Source organism: Cavia porcellus, unplaced genomic scaffold (genome assembly GCF_034190915.1).
Source record: "Cavia porcellus strain 051 isolate PalLab524CR breed Dunkin Hartley unplaced genomic scaffold, mCavPor4.1 scaffold_17, whole genome shotgun sequence".
NCBI lineage: Eukaryota > Metazoa > Chordata > Mammalia > Rodentia > Caviidae > Cavia > Cavia porcellus.
The window spans coordinates 31,260,603-31,275,739 of NW_026947500.1; the positions used below are offsets into that span (position 1 = coordinate 31,260,603).

Below are 15,137 nucleotides of genomic sequence, written 5' to 3' on the forward strand. Positions count from 1 at the left end.
TAATGGTTGGTCTATTTGTAGCACACAAATGTATGAACTTGTTAACTACATTTCTAGTCTAGCAACCCCAGATTCTGCATTTCCCATCAAGTTTATCTAATGAACATGGCCACCTCAGAGTATTGGGGACCTGGCCTAGATCCCCAATCCCCCAAACAAGTATACAGTGAAGGCTTAAATAAATGAGACAAGTGGTATGATTTTAAGGCTCCAGGAGGATCAAAAGCCTCTGCAGAGTTCGAGACTCTGGGAGCTAAAACAAGAAATGTCTCTGGGCAGCCCATATTTATTTTTCAGTCAAGGAAGGGATTAGAGTGGCAAATTTGCAGGAAACTCAGTAGAATCTTGGGAATGGTTCAAAAAATTTTCCAAGTAGCAGATTATGTTAATTTAGGAGAAATATCTTGATTTTGAGTATAATCCTGAGATGACTCACAAAAATGTAGATGATCTTATGGTACGAAGAATCAATGGGAAATCTCAGATGGATAGTACCGATAATCCCAAGTCTTCCTTTTATCCCATAAGGAATTGTGTAAAACCAGTCACTGAAATTTGTGGCCCCCAACATCAGAGGAGTTGGAGCTGCATTGCTCTCCCCCCCACAGATTCCTTTCCATTCTTTTGTATTACTTTTTAATTTGTTTTTCAGATTCCTTTCATTATCTTAAAGCAAGTCATGAGACAGTGGGCCTCAGTTTTCTTATCTACAAAATTAAAGTAAGAATAACTTGTTCTATGTCTAAGCTTCCTACTAGTTGAAATTCTCAATTTCTAAAGGAATGAGAGAACGGTGGGAAATATGGGAGATTGTTCATGGGAAAAATACACACTATATGTTAAATATTATATGTTATATATTATATATGTTAAATATACATGTTACACACATGCACATACATACATACAATATTCTTAGTGTAAGGAAAGTGTATATCAAACACAGGACCCTGTATAGCCAAAAACACTTTACCACTGAACTCATAGGCATATTGTAGGGCATCACTTAACTCCAGACAACAGACAATAAATTCCAAAGGACATAGGAGATGGGAATGAGGAAGGAAGACACAGCTTTCCTAACAATAGGATTAAAATAGAAATAGTGTTTTTTTAATCTGGGAGGCTGAAGCAAGAGGACCTCAAATTTGAGCCCAGCTTGGTTAATTTAGTGACTTGGCAAGACTCTGTTTTAACAACAACAACAACAAAAAGAATTTGTCTCTGATCCAGGCATGGTGGCACACTCCTGTAATCCTTGCATTTGCTAAAGCAGTAATTGCAGTTGGAGGCCATCCTGTGTACATAGTGAATTCAAAGCAAGCCTAAACTATGTGGTGAGATGCTGTCTCATAAAAACCAAAAAAGCCAGGTATGGTGATGCACACCTGTTGTCCTATCTGAACTATATGGTACTGGAGTTTGAACCCAGAGGGATTCCACTAAGCTACATCCCCAGTCTTTATAAATGTACTTTTTTTTTGTTTTTTTGTCTTTTTGAGACAAGGTTTCACAATGCAGTTCAAACTGGCCTTGAGTTCACTTTGTAGCCCAGGCTGGTCTCGAATTTGCTAGGATCCTCCTACCTCGGCCTCCCAAGTGCTGAGACTACAGGAGTGTGCCACCATACTCAGCTATAAATGTGTTTTTATTTTTATTTTGAGACAGGGTTTTTCTAAATCTTTAAACAACCTGGGCTGGGTTTGTTACAGTCTTCCTGTTTTAACCTCCAGATTACAGGTGGACCCCACTATCCCTGGATTGAATACATATTTTTTAAATAGTTAATGTATTTATTCATTCAACAAACATATACTCAAGGCCTAATACACAATGACAAGCGATAGAAGGAGCAGCAATACTCAGTGATGGAACTACAAAGATGAACTAAATGCAACCCCTGCCTCTGTGGAACCCATGATCTATGGGGGGAAAAGACACAACTAATTAAAATGCAAAATAATACTGTTAATTACAGAAGAAAGCAGAATCAACCACCACAGGGCAAAAGAAAAGGAAGCAATTGATTTTGCCTTGGGAGAGTCTAGGAAATGTCTTAGAAGATGTATTGTTTCATTTGCAGGCAAAAAAGGGAACATATGTTTTTATTTAAAATGAGAACAATGCTCATTCTAAACTTTTGATACTTCGTAGATCAGACATGAAGTAGCTTGGCTGGAAATGATTTGGAGAGATCATGAAGTTTCCAAAATTAGGAATCTATCTTCCCTAGGGCAGACGACATTCTCTGGAAAACAGTCTTCAGAATGAGGACTGTCAGAGATTACACAGGTTTTTTTTTCTTTTGAGATGTTGGGGATCAGACTGCACAACCTACTTTTTTTCTTTTTTTTGCAGTGAAGGGGATTGAACTCAAAGCCTTACACATGGTAGGCAAGCATTCTACCACTGAGCTACATCCCCAGCCACAACTGTACAATTTTCTTTTTTGGTATCTGGAATTGAACTCCAGATCTTGTGCTTGCCAAGCGGGGTGCTTATGCCCCTGAGCTATATCCCCAGCCCACATCTGTACAAGTTTAATCCATTAATATACACAATTATAATTTTTCTATTAAAATAATATTTTTAAAATGTTATTCAGACACATGAACCATTTGGGAATATACTTGCATTGCTTTTAGGGCAAACTAAGGAAATTTCATTTAATGGGCAAAGGAACATATGGTGACGGCAATATTATTTACTACTACTCACTATAATTTTCCCTTAATATCTTTCCTCTGATATATGTGGCATAAACAAACTACATAATGGTGTGAGGGATCATAAAGGTTTTATTGCCACTTGTCTGGTATTGCCTGCATCACTCCCTTTGAGTTTTAGTTGTGGGTATCTCAAAGTAAGAGCTATAAAACATTTATAGCAGGGTACTTCATTTCCTACACTTTCGGTCGAAAACTTTAGCACTCACAAAAGTACTTATAAATGTGAGTAGCTAGTTGTGAAAACTTATTTTATTTAGATTCCAGATTCCCAGTCTGAAAGAAGCAGAGTAAATGTTGTAAAGAAGATTTATGTTATTTCTCTGCAGGATCTCAGATTCGGCAAATTCTTTCCCAGAGGAAAATCACTTTTCAAAGATATCCTTAGTAAATGCATACTGTAATTAACATAAAATTGGCAAGGTCACTGGTGCCCACACGTTTGAATTCATTTGTAAATAACGACTACTTACTTTGCTTCCCCACCGGGGGAGCAGGCGCCAAGCAAGCATCACAGGTGTAGAGGAGCTTACAAAAAAAAAAAAAAAAAAAAAAGAATGCATAGGAACAAAAGGATGTAGGCCCCAGGAGGAAAACAGAATCTTTCTCTGAACAAAATTAACCTCGGAAGGAATAACAGATCTATTGCCAGGTACTATCCAGCTGAAGTATATACTGCATTTTGAACGGTCATCAGATAGTGTATCAAGTTTATTCGGTCTTCCACTACACTTATCTGATTTACTTAAACCTTTAGGTTAGGTTTATCTTGAGAGATAGATTTCTGTGTTAAGCACATAATAGGTGTTAAACCAATATTGATTTTTAAAGGGAGGTGATCATTAAATACAAACTTTTGCTGTTATTTTAACTTTCAATTTATGGCTTAAGGGCCAAACAATTTGTATGATCCCTTAATTTCACTACTCCGGAGGAAAAAACACAACAGAAGAGCCTCAGTCATTAAATCACCCCATACCAAACATCTTGGAAGTCAGATAGGACATGTCAGGGTGGAGTCCTGCTGAGGTTTCAAATCTCCAGCAAAAAACCGCAACAGAATGCTTAGCAAGTTTAAATTTATTGTAATTAAAGTCATCCAGATGGTAGTTGGATTAATCAAAGAAGAAGCAGTATTTATCTTGGGATAAAAGATTCTAAAATCCAGAGTGAGAAAAATCCCCACGGTGGGGGTGGGGACAGTTAATAAGAGCCCCTGGGAAAGGCCCTTTCAGCGAGGACGGGAAAAATAATACGTTTGAATTTGAATCTCTTTGAATATAAATCTCCCCTAACAGCAGGAAAAGGGTCCTTTAGCCAAGCAAGCTCGGAGCAGGAAGGGAGTAAACGGAACAGTAAAACAGTCCGTTCAGCTGTTTTTTGGTCTGGGAGAGCAATGAAAGAAATCCCGATTTGGGAACTGAGTCCCTCAAAAATAACCTGAAGGGTCAAGTCCTGAAACCCAAGCAGAGCGTTGACAAGCTCCCCCTCTGCAGCACTCCTCGAAGGTTTCCGCTCGACGCCCCTTCCCCCAGCGCGGCGACCGCACAGCGCGGCCCCTTCCCAGCGCGGCGAGCGCGGACGCACAGCTCCCGCGGGGACTTGCAAGACATCCCCGCCAGGCCGCGGGAACAGCGTGGCAGGCGCCGGTCCCGGCTTCCCAGCCCGCAAATCCCGCAGGCCTCGCCTCCGCCGCCGCAGCTCCCCTGGCCTCTGAGGCGGCCGGCGGCTGAGGAAGCCTAGCAGCCCGCCCAGCCCGGCCCGGCCCGCGAGCCGGGAGCGCGGGGCGCCGAGGGGAGGCGGGGCGAGGCCGCGGGGCGGGGGCGGAGGTGCATCCTGGGAAATCCAGCAACATGGGGCCAAGCGGCCGCCGCCGCCACCGCCACCGCCACCGCCACCGCCACCGCCGCCGCCGCGAGCCTCGGCCGTGGATGCCGCCACTTCCCTGACATCCAAGCTGGGGGCCTGGTCGGCCGCCGCAGCCCGGGCGCCTGCGGCACCAAGTCGCCCGCACGCCCTCCGCCCACCTCCCCTCAGGGCCATGTGAGGGGGCAGCTCCCTCAGCCGCCGCCGCCTCCTTTTCCTCCCCGGCCCCTCCTCCCCTCCCTTCCCGCCCCCCTCACACCCGGCCCTAGCGGAGCCCCCGCTGCAGCCCGCCAGCCCCGCGCCCTGCGCCCTGCGCCCCGCGCCCCCGCGATGGACAGGAACTACGCGACCTCCGACTTCGCAGACCCGCCGCCCGCGCCCCCCGCCGCAGCCTCCAGCTCCGCCGTGCAGTCCCCGGCCCCCGCCTGGGCCTACGAAGCCCGAGCCCCGGCCGCCGCCTCCAGCCCCCGCTGCAGCAGCCCCAGTCTTAAGGCCAGGTAGAGAGGGGGCGACGGGGTCGTAGTGTACTGGGAAAGGCCGGGGATGCATTTGGGGCCTCCGCGCGGGTGCAGCGCAGGTCGGGGGTACGGGCCGGACGGGGAGCCCTCGCTCGTCCTCTCAGGGGTGGCGGCTGGCGACTCCTGAAGGGGTGGTCCCGACTGGATGGGGGCGCCTGGTGCTAGTGCTGGATCGAAGCTGGAGGGACGACTGGGCGGGAGTCGTGCGGTTCGGTCACCTCCGGTGCTGGACTCACATGGTGAAGTTTGAGCTGAAAGCTGAACTCGGTATTGGGGAGACCTAGGACTGGCACGGGGTTGGCGGTTAGGAGGGCGCTGGAGAGTTTGGGGCAGTGACATTCCATTGTATTGGGACCTGGGTGGCCCACAATGTGGTCTTGGAGGCTTGGAGGAGTAGGACAGGAAGGGGCGCGGGGCCACGTTTCTGACACTAGGGGACCCGGGAGAGCTGGGCTATAGGAGAACCCCGGGGTGCGGGGCCGGGGAGGGGACCGGGCGAAGCTCGAACGCCGAGCTGAGGCTGAGTGACATATGTTTGCAGTGGTGGCCAATATGAAGCGATTTCTCTTCCACGAGTTCAAAGTTGCTTTTGGGTTCCCTCCCCTTTTAACAACAGCAGGAAGTAAGGAATTTCTCTGTTTGCCTTCTGTTCCTTGGGGGTGACTGAGAGTTGGAGAGAAATAGGGGGCTGGTGGTCGGTGAAGAATATCTCGGCTTCATTATGTAGCGCAGGGTTCAGGAATTCATCTTCCCTGCAGCCTGACCGAAGGAATCAGTCTAAAGCTTCGACTCCTGCTTGATATTTAAGCTCGCGGGAAATGGGTGGTAGTGCCACACTTTGAAACGGTCTACTTGAATAACTGGAAGGCGTGGTCTAGTGTGGAGGATTTGGGAGCCGGCTGTTTTAAAGCCACCTCTCGGGAACAATACTGAATCTGGTAGGTGCAGCTTCTGATTACAAGGACTCGGGAATCCTGGGTTGCTAATGACTTCATCCTCAGCCACCAACAGGAAGCTTCGTGGCTTTATGATCTCATCAGATTTCTGCTTTATTTTCTCCACAAAAGTGAGCGCAACCCCCGTCCCCACTTTAGACATTAGTGTTCTAGTTATCTTTGTTTTTATGAAGTTTCCAGTTCAGGATTTGGAAAATAGTTGCAAAGAGTAGCTAGTCTTTGTTTCCGGGATTGTATTTTGGGACAATCGTGAAAGACAGAAAATTTTACTTTAAGTGAAATAATGCTTTTTACAAAATTTTAGGTCCTTTGTCTAAAAGAGCTGGGATTAATAATAATAATAACGATGTGGCATTTTATCCCTAAATGAAATCTTTCAGAAATAGCTATAATTTTGATAAGCCATCTTGAGTTTTTTGAAGTGTTTGGCCCGTATGTTTTTTGGTGGTAGTTCATTATTTTCAGTTAGCTTTTGCCTTCAATATGATAATTTACAAATTAAAATTACGTTTTTTTTGATACCGGGGATCAAACTCAACCTCACGCTTGCCAGGCAGGTGCTTGTGCCACTGAGCTAAGTCCCTGGCCCCCAAATTACTTTTTCTTCATTGACCAGTAATGATAAGTATTTGTACAGCCGTTTTTCCTTTCTTTTTCTTTTTTGTGTGCTGGGAATTGAACTCAGAATCTCTTGCTATTGTAGCCTTATACCACAGAACTGCATCCCCAGCCCTTGAGCAGTTTGTGTGTGTGTGTGAGAGAGAGAGAAAGAGAGAGAGAGAGAGACAGAGAGAAATGGATTGTGAGAGAGAATATGAATGTGAGACAGAGTTCTGAGGGAATGGAAGCTATCACTGAGCTACATCCCCATCCCTTTTTATTTTGAGACATGGTCTAAGTTGTCCAGGCCTGCCTGCAACTTGCAGTCTTCCTGCAGGCTCTTTAAATATTTAGGATTAGAGGCATGTGCCCAGTTTGTGCAGCACATTTTTTTTTTATATTTTATTTTTTGGTACCGGGGAACTCATGACCTCCTGCTTGCTAGGCAGGCGCTTATGCCACTGAGCTAAATCCTCGGCCCAATTTTTATGTTTTAAGTAAAAAGTGTTTTATAGGTAATTGAAACTGATGCTATCTAGTTATTTCCGTTACTGGTTTTTTCCAGAATATTTCTCAGACAAGAAACTAAAATCTGCTTGTTACATGTTCCAAATATTACTTATCAAAGTACTGTATAGAATGACTTCTGAAACATGCTTGAAAATAGTTAAGTAGATTCATCATCTGTGTTTATTGGAAGTTACTGATTTTTAGATGTTAACAATGGTCTCTTTAAAAATATTTTTGAAGGATAGGGTTGGTTAAATTATAGCATAGAAAATGCGGGCTCCCTCCTCCCCCACAAACCTGCTTTGTTAACATCTTGTGTTAGGATCAGGCCATCTGTACAGGGCTGCACACACTTCTTAATTGTACCACGTTGCATTCTTCAAACTATGCAAATGGCCTCTTTGATTTCAGTTACATCCATAATGCCATATCTGGAAATGTCTTTTAAGTATCTAAACATCCTACATTTCGTATTCATATTTTTGTAACAGTTTAAAGAGCTTTTTCATAATTCATGTGTCAATTGAATGTTTTTGTTTCCCTTTGTGGCAGTTTCTTCTGAAGGTGCAAATGAATCCTAGCTGTGATGATGTAATATGGATACTTACCATAGAGAATTAGCCTGTCACCTTGTTTCCTATAATTCAGAAAGTGACAGATGGTAATGACATTCAGTTGTCACTGAGGTCAGATCTAACATCCTACTGTATATCTTTGCTTGATCCCAAGATGCATCATTTTTATCACTCCATGGGAAAACCCGTGGTGAACAGTTTTTCATGGGTTTGAAGCAGTAGTCTTTAAAAGCTCAGTCAAATGTTAAGATAGTTCTGTTGCTTTAACAGTTGAGAAATAAGGAATGGGAAACTAGCATTTTTCCTTATGTAGGAATTACAGAGAAATTTCTGCTCCAGAATATTTCTAAAATGGTACTTGTTAGGTATTTGGGAAGTTCAGGGGTAGAAGCTATTACATAAATCTCCATTTACTTATGCTCCTTTCATTTATAGGAGCTGAATGAACATGTATGTGCCCTTTGGGGAGCTGCTTTAGGTGCTATAAATAACTTTGTGCACTTTTGGAAGAGAGATAGGTGGTCACCAGGAACCTATAAACCTGTCCCCTTCTCTATCAGATGTCTTATACAGAACAGTAAAAGTGATGACAAAACTTGTCCTTATATTTGAATATGCACTACAAAGTGACTGAACACTTTAAATAGATTTATGTTTGTTTCTTACTTTTCTAACTTAAAAGTCTGGGATTTTTTTTTACCACACGTTATTTGGATTCCTAATATGTTTCTTTCTGATCATAGTATGAGTGTATAGTGAGTGTGCTAGGAACTTAGCCAAAAACTCAAAATAGCTTTTCTTTAAAATGTTTATCTTCAGGCCGGGTGTTTAGCTCAGCAGGCATAAGTGCCTGCTTGGCAAACATGAAGTCATGAGTTGATCCCTGGCACCAAAAAAAAAAGTTTATCTTCTATGTGGACAATATTTGTTTCAATAAATTTAAAAACGGCTAGAGATATAGCTCAGCAGCATGAGCACCTGCCTGGCAAGTGTGAGGTAATGAATTCCATCCCTTGGGGTTTTTAATTTTATGTTTTATTATTTATTTATTTATTTTGGGAAGAGGGGCTTACTATATAGTTTAGGCTGGTCTTAAACATACTGTGTAGCCCAGGTTGGCCTCAGCTTGCATTGATCCTCCTGCCTCTGCTTCCTGAGTACAGGGATTACAAATGCGTGCTACCATGTTCGGCTTAAAAAGATTTTTTAGATGTTTTGGCGCTGGGCATTGAGCCAGGGTCTCAATATCCCCAGCCTCTGAAGTACTTCTGTTTTGTTTTGAAATAAAGTTTTCAGGGGAAAACATCTCGAAGATTAAGTTTATAAGTAAAAACAATCCCAAATTAATGAAAGATTATTTCAAATGAATTTCTTTTTTAAGAGTGTAGAAAGTATTTTCTCATAGAAACCTTGTTGTACTAGTAGCTGTCATTTAACTTATGAGCAACTGATTTGTACTCGCTATTGTTTAAGTCACATGTTTATTTTATTTTATTTTTTTTGTTACTGAAGATTGAACTACTGACCTTGTGCTTGCCAGGCAGGCGCTTATGCCGCTGAGTTAATTCCCCAGCCCACATATTATTTAATTCTCATAAGAGTTGTTTGAAGTGATTCTTTTTACCTTTTATGAATGAGGAAATTGAGGCACAGACCAAGCTGTAAATAGAAGAGCTGAGATTGTTTTTTTTTTTTTTTTCTTTTGGTACTGGGAATTGAACTGATGACCTCAAACTAGCCAGGCAGGCCTTGTTTCTGGTTTTTTTTTTTAACTTTTTTTTTTTTTTTTTTTTATCTTTTTCGTTTTTATCGGTACCAGGGATTGAACTTACGACTGCCTGCTTGCAAGGCAGGCGCTTATGCCGCTGAGCTAAACCTCCAGCCCCTTTTTTTAACTTTTTATTGGTACTGGGGATCGAACTCATGACCGCCTGCTTGCAAGGCAGGTGCTTATGCCATAAGCTAAATCCCCAGCCCCCTGTTTCTGGTTTTTTGAAACAGAATCTAGCTATGTAGTTCAGCCTGGCCTTGAACTCACAATGATCCTCCTACCTCAGTCTTATACTATTCTGGAATAGTAGGCTTGTGCCACCACACCTGGCTGCATTGTGTTTTTTGTGTCTGTGTAACACCTCTCTACTGATTCATGATAAACTAAAGTAGTTTAATGCTGTAATCCATCCATACTGACGTTAAATGATGATAGTATGAGTGAGCTGGCCTAGAAAGCTAAGCATCATATCCAATGGAGCCCTGAAATAGTGGTTTCATTTGAAATTCCCCCTAAGCATCAGTATCCTTATTCAGTGTCACTGTTGACCATTTCCTAACTGAAACGTTCTTCCTTTCACTTTGATTCCACTAAGATTTACTAGTGTTCCTTCTGCATTGCTGGCCCACTGCTTTTACCCTCATCTAAAGGGGTCTCCACTTGCTTCTCTTTCCACTGTTCCACACTGATACAAAGTAGCTTCTTGGTCACCTTGAATCTTCAGTTCATTTTCCTCATAGTGTCCAAAGTAGTTGATCCTTTGCTTAAAGCACTTCCATCGCTACTTATATACCATAGGGTTAAACTTCAGGAAATCTGTAATGTGAGCTGTGTGGCTCAGCATATACTGGCCCATTTTAAATTTGAGGATTTGGATTGTCTTAAATTTCTTCATACAGAAGACCTTAATATTTGTCTATCTGGCTACCTCTCACTATATTCTCATTTCCCAAGCTGACTGCTCTTATGTTAAATACTTATCTAACATAGATACGGAATCTTTTTTTTTTTTTTTTTTTTGATACCAGGAATTGAACTGGACCTTGTGCTTGCCAGGCAAGCACTGTGCCACTGAGTGTGCCATTGAGCTATATCCCCAGCCCAGTCTCTTACGTTAGGACTTACTACACTAATGTTTTGTACAGTGGCATGCTTCCACAGTACATTTTATTTTCATATCATTCTTACAACTGTAATTATATGTCTTTATGCTCTTTCTGTAATAGTTACCTTCCTCTTTAGTTAGAATGGAAGTTTTTTGAGGAATACTGTCTGTTTTGTTTTATTATTTCTAGTACTTTCACTTTAATGCCTGATATATAGTTGGTGCTGAATACATGTTTAGAACTCTGCTTCTTGTGGGAGTTGGAAGCACCTTATGTAACCTTTAGTGCCATTCTCCTCGCTCTCTATCCTATTGTAGGAAACAAGATAGTTTAGGGTATCTGATTATCATTGGGTAGAAGTGTGGACACAGGTCATGGTTTGCCTTTTATATCCTTGCTGTGTTCCCTGGAAAGATGAGTACTAAAATATACCTAAAAAACATAATCCAACTTTTTTTTAATTCATTAAAAAAATTTGGATGCCTAAGATCCTATTGTCTTTTACCTCAAATACTGTAGTTTTGCAGTGCAAGCTTGAGAAATCTAATGGTGAGCATTCATTCACTCATGAAAGTATATTGAGTATCTGTAAGTTTCTTTTAACTCAGCTAACTTCTGTGGAATGCCACAGAAATGAAAAAGACACTGCCTACCTTAAAAGAATTTAAGAGCCTGGTGTGGTGGCACATGCTGTATTCCCAGCACTTGGGGGAGGCTGAGGCAGGAGGATTGTCATGAGGCCAGCCTGGGCTATCTAAGTGAGTTCAAGGCTAGTTTACACTATATAGCGAGACCCTGTCTCAAAAGAAACAACACACAAAAAAACAACCTTATAGGATATAAGGAAGCCAGGGTGATACACTTGCTGCTTTTCTGCTTGGCTTCTAAATGTTGAAGAGCCCATGAGATTGGAGTTCCATCATTTTTTTCCTCTTCTTTTGCCCTAGGCAAGGTTTACCATGTACTAAATAATGTTCAAGTTTATGAATATATCTAAATTTGTGTCTAGCATCTAATACTTCTGCAGTGAACCCTTCACTTATAAACTCAATTCATCCACGGGGCTGGTTGTAAGTCAAGACTTTTTCCTATAGAAAATAATGGAAGTACCCATAATGCATTCTGAACCTCCCAGCACCTTTTAACTAACCTTTTCACAATAAAAAAGCATTGTACAATGTGTGTAATTTATCGGAAAACCAATAATTTTCTTAGTGTGTTCACCAAGAAGTTATAATATGTGCCTAGTTTACCAGAAACAACAATTCCATACTGTACTCAGCACTCAGGTTGACATCTTCAGCTTACAGGAAAGGAGGATGAAAGGGAAGGTGGTTATAGTTTGGAGGCCAAGTCCTCTTACATGAGAACATCCGGCATCTGGCTCTCTGGTGTCATTTCTCTCCGTGGGTGAGACTATGGCCCACTAGGACCTACTTTCACTCAGTACGTCTCAACCTTTTTAGAACTGAAAACTGGCCTAAGATTTGTCTGTTTCTGTCTTTTCTTTAACTCTGTTCTTCTGTATTGTGTTTGCTTTCTTTACTTTCCCTTCCTTTCTTAGCTTTTTTTCTTGCTTTTTGGGGGCCATTTTGATAGTGGTAATCATAGCGATTATATAAAGCGCTGATTGACCTCATGGCAGCAGACAACTGCACCTGAGATCAGACTGACACGTATGCTCACATGTGCTTTTCTAGCATTGTGAGTCTCTGTTTACAGCTGCACCAGCAACTGGCAGTTCTGTCATAACTCAAGACTTTGGTTAATTTTAAATTAAGCCTAAAAAATCTGATCATAACCCAAGCTGTTCATATGTGAGACCAGTGGACTCAAAGGTCCTCTATACTTGGATATTGAATAGGCACTTTGAACATAATGTACAAAACATGATTATCAGCATATTCTCCAACCAAGTCCTTCTTTAATGTTTGTAAATAGTACCTCAGTTTGTGTTGTTGCCTAATCTTTTTTTTTTTTTTTTTTTTTGTCTTTTTCATTTTTTTGTCAGTACCGGGGATCGAACTCACGACTGCCTGCTTGCAAGGCAGGTGCTTATGCCGCTGAGCTAAATCCCCAGCCCGTTGTTGCCTAATCTTAATAGTTGGTACTATCTACGATTTTTTTTTTCTTATATCCAGTCCCTCAACACATTCTCTTGATTTGATCCATCCATGATTTCCTACTTGAACTGTTGTAGTTGCTACTTACTCCCTTCCTTGCGTCTGTTAGACCTTCTAGAATTTAAGTATGCAATCACCTGAGCTAATTTCAAAATATAAATTACCCTACTTAAAATCTTACAGCTACTACTGCTATATAGCCTAGAGTCAAATATCCCACTTCCCCTATCCCCCCCCCCCCCCGCCCATTAGCAAATGGGAACCAGAAATCTGAGCGTCTCCTGGGAGGTTGACCATAGCAAATAAGGGGGACTTCCTTCTACCATCTCTTTGAAGGCAAATGTTTTTATTACTGTTTTGCTCTTTTCTGATTAATGGTACTGCTCTATTCAGTATTCTGTTTTGATAAGTTCTATAGTGTTCTAGATTTCATCTCATTTTGATATATTTGATTGAAAGAACAACTGTTACAAAGATAACAAAATATACTGTGATACCTATTAGTGTTATCCCGGTAGCCTGCTGTGAAGTTCTGTACCAATTTCACTGTATGATCTTAGTTGGCTTTATTCTGACGTGTTCTGTTGTATACTTTCAAAATAAATTTTTTAAAAATTCAAAAAAAAAATCCTACAGCTACTCAGTAAAATCTGAGTCCTTGGCCTGCAAGATCCATTATGGTCTCTGAGCCTCCACTAATTCTCCAGCCACATCTCGTTCTACTGTTAGCATCATCTTTTAGTCACATTATGTTTTTTGTTTGTTAGTTCGTTTTTTCCTAAAATGTGCTAAAAATCATTTGTGTCTTAGGACTTTAGTACTAACTGCTCTCTTCACCTATCATGCTCTTTTCAGGTTTTTGCTTTGCTGCTTCTGGATATTCAGATGTTTTATCCAGGTGCTTCTGACTGTCCTGTTCCTCGTTGCTTTCATATCAGATGCTTCTTTTTCTTCTCTTCATAGCATTATCTCTTTCTGAAATAATTTTTTTGCTTGTGTGTTAATTTGGTATTAACCCTCATCACTAATCACCACTGCTAGAATGCATGTGTCATGAGATTAGGACTCTTACCTGTCCTCATCACATCTGTGAAACGCATGCTAGTATAGAATAGTGCTTAATAGTGTAAGCTCTGGGGTCAGAATGTTTGGATTTGTATTTTGACTTCGCCACTTGCATTATCACATAAGTTTCTTAACTTCGCCATGCCTCAGTTTCCTTTATAAAATGAAGATACTTTTTAGAATTCATAAAGATTAAATGACATAACAAGAAAAATAGTGCTTTTTTGTTTTTGTGGTGCTGGGGATTGAACGTGGTATCTTGTGAATCTTAGGTGTGCTCTTTACAACTGAACTGTGAGTCCAGACTCAGAAGAGTATTTAGCATATGGAACTTTATATATACAGAGGCATTAGAATAGCATGTACAGTATTTACTGCTAGCACTGACACATCATAAATGACATTAAACATTTAATGAATTAAATAGCTGGGCTATTGGGTATACTATTTTTTTCTTTTGAGAGAAACGAATATGCTTTGGTACTTAGCAGAGAAAGGTACCTAATTCAGGGGAATCATGGAAGCATTTGTCAGATAGAAACGAGGTAGGCACAAAGAGCTTCTAATAAGTGCTCAAAAGAAAGAAGTAGGGTCTTCTAGGTCAATTAAGGTCTGAGCATTGAAATGGCACAGTATCACTTCTGCCACACTGTTGGTTAATGCAATCCTCAGCGAAGTGCATGGTTAAGTGCGAGGGGCTGATACAAAGGTGTGGTTCATTGGGGAATTCAGCAGAGTAACATCACTGCAAAGGTTAGATTTTTAGGAAGATTCTGAATTTAGTCTCTAAAATAGGGAGTTGTGAAAGGCTTTTAAGGATGGTGATGTGAACAAGTGTCTTGTTAAGTTAGCAGTTGGCAGTCAAGCACAGAATAAATTAGAACTGGCAAAGCTAGGAAATGGGATACCAGATGAGAGGCAGTTCACCAGACCAGATAGAAGGGAGGTAGTAGGTTGGTAGTGATCTTGGTTTAATGAATGTGAAAGACATAAAGAGCAAATTGTCTGAGGTTGTTGCAGGGTGCATGCTAAAAGGTTAAAAAAAAGGGAGACAAGTAACTTTATTTTTTAATTGACAGTAAAAATTGTACATATTACTGTTTTTTGTTTTGCAAAAATCAAAATGTTCATTTTGATCAACCAATAATGCCACACAGTTTTTCTAGGCATTAGGGATTCAGTGACATCACAGACAAAATCTTTGTTCTTGTGTAACTTAACTTTCTCGGACTAGAGAGGCAAACAAATAAAAAAATTTCTTCCTTGAGGAAACAGCAATTTCCAAATGTCCTAAAACAAGAAGAAATCTGACATTTCCCTT

General features: G+C 41.3%; 2 protein-coding genes across 3 annotated transcripts in view; both read left to right on the top strand.

The window, feature by feature from the left end:
* Nucleotides 1-427: 427 nt before the first annotated feature.
* Nucleotides 428-4,784, top strand: LOC134471100 (basic proline-rich protein-like). The gene is made up of 3 exons (XM_063229061.1): nucleotides 428-491; nucleotides 4,223-4,393; nucleotides 4,445-4,784. Exons 1-3 carry the CDS (start codon nucleotides 428-430, stop codon nucleotides 4,771-4,773), a joined length of 564 nt encoding a protein of 187 aa, XP_063085131.1. The 3' UTR covers nucleotides 4,774-4,784.
* A 35-nt stretch (nucleotides 4,785-4,819) lies between these two features.
* Nucleotides 4,820-15,137, top strand: part of Qser1 (glutamine and serine rich 1) — a 79,811-nt gene continuing 69,493 nt past the window's right edge. For both annotated transcript variants that reach the window (XM_013145970.3, XM_003463847.5), the window contains exon 1: nucleotides 4,820-5,089. In XM_013145970.3, coding sequence (XP_013001424.1) covers nucleotides 4,923-5,089 — 167 coding nt within the window. In that variant the 5' untranslated portion in view covers nucleotides 4,820-4,922. The remainder of the gene's footprint in view (nucleotides 5,090-15,137) is intronic.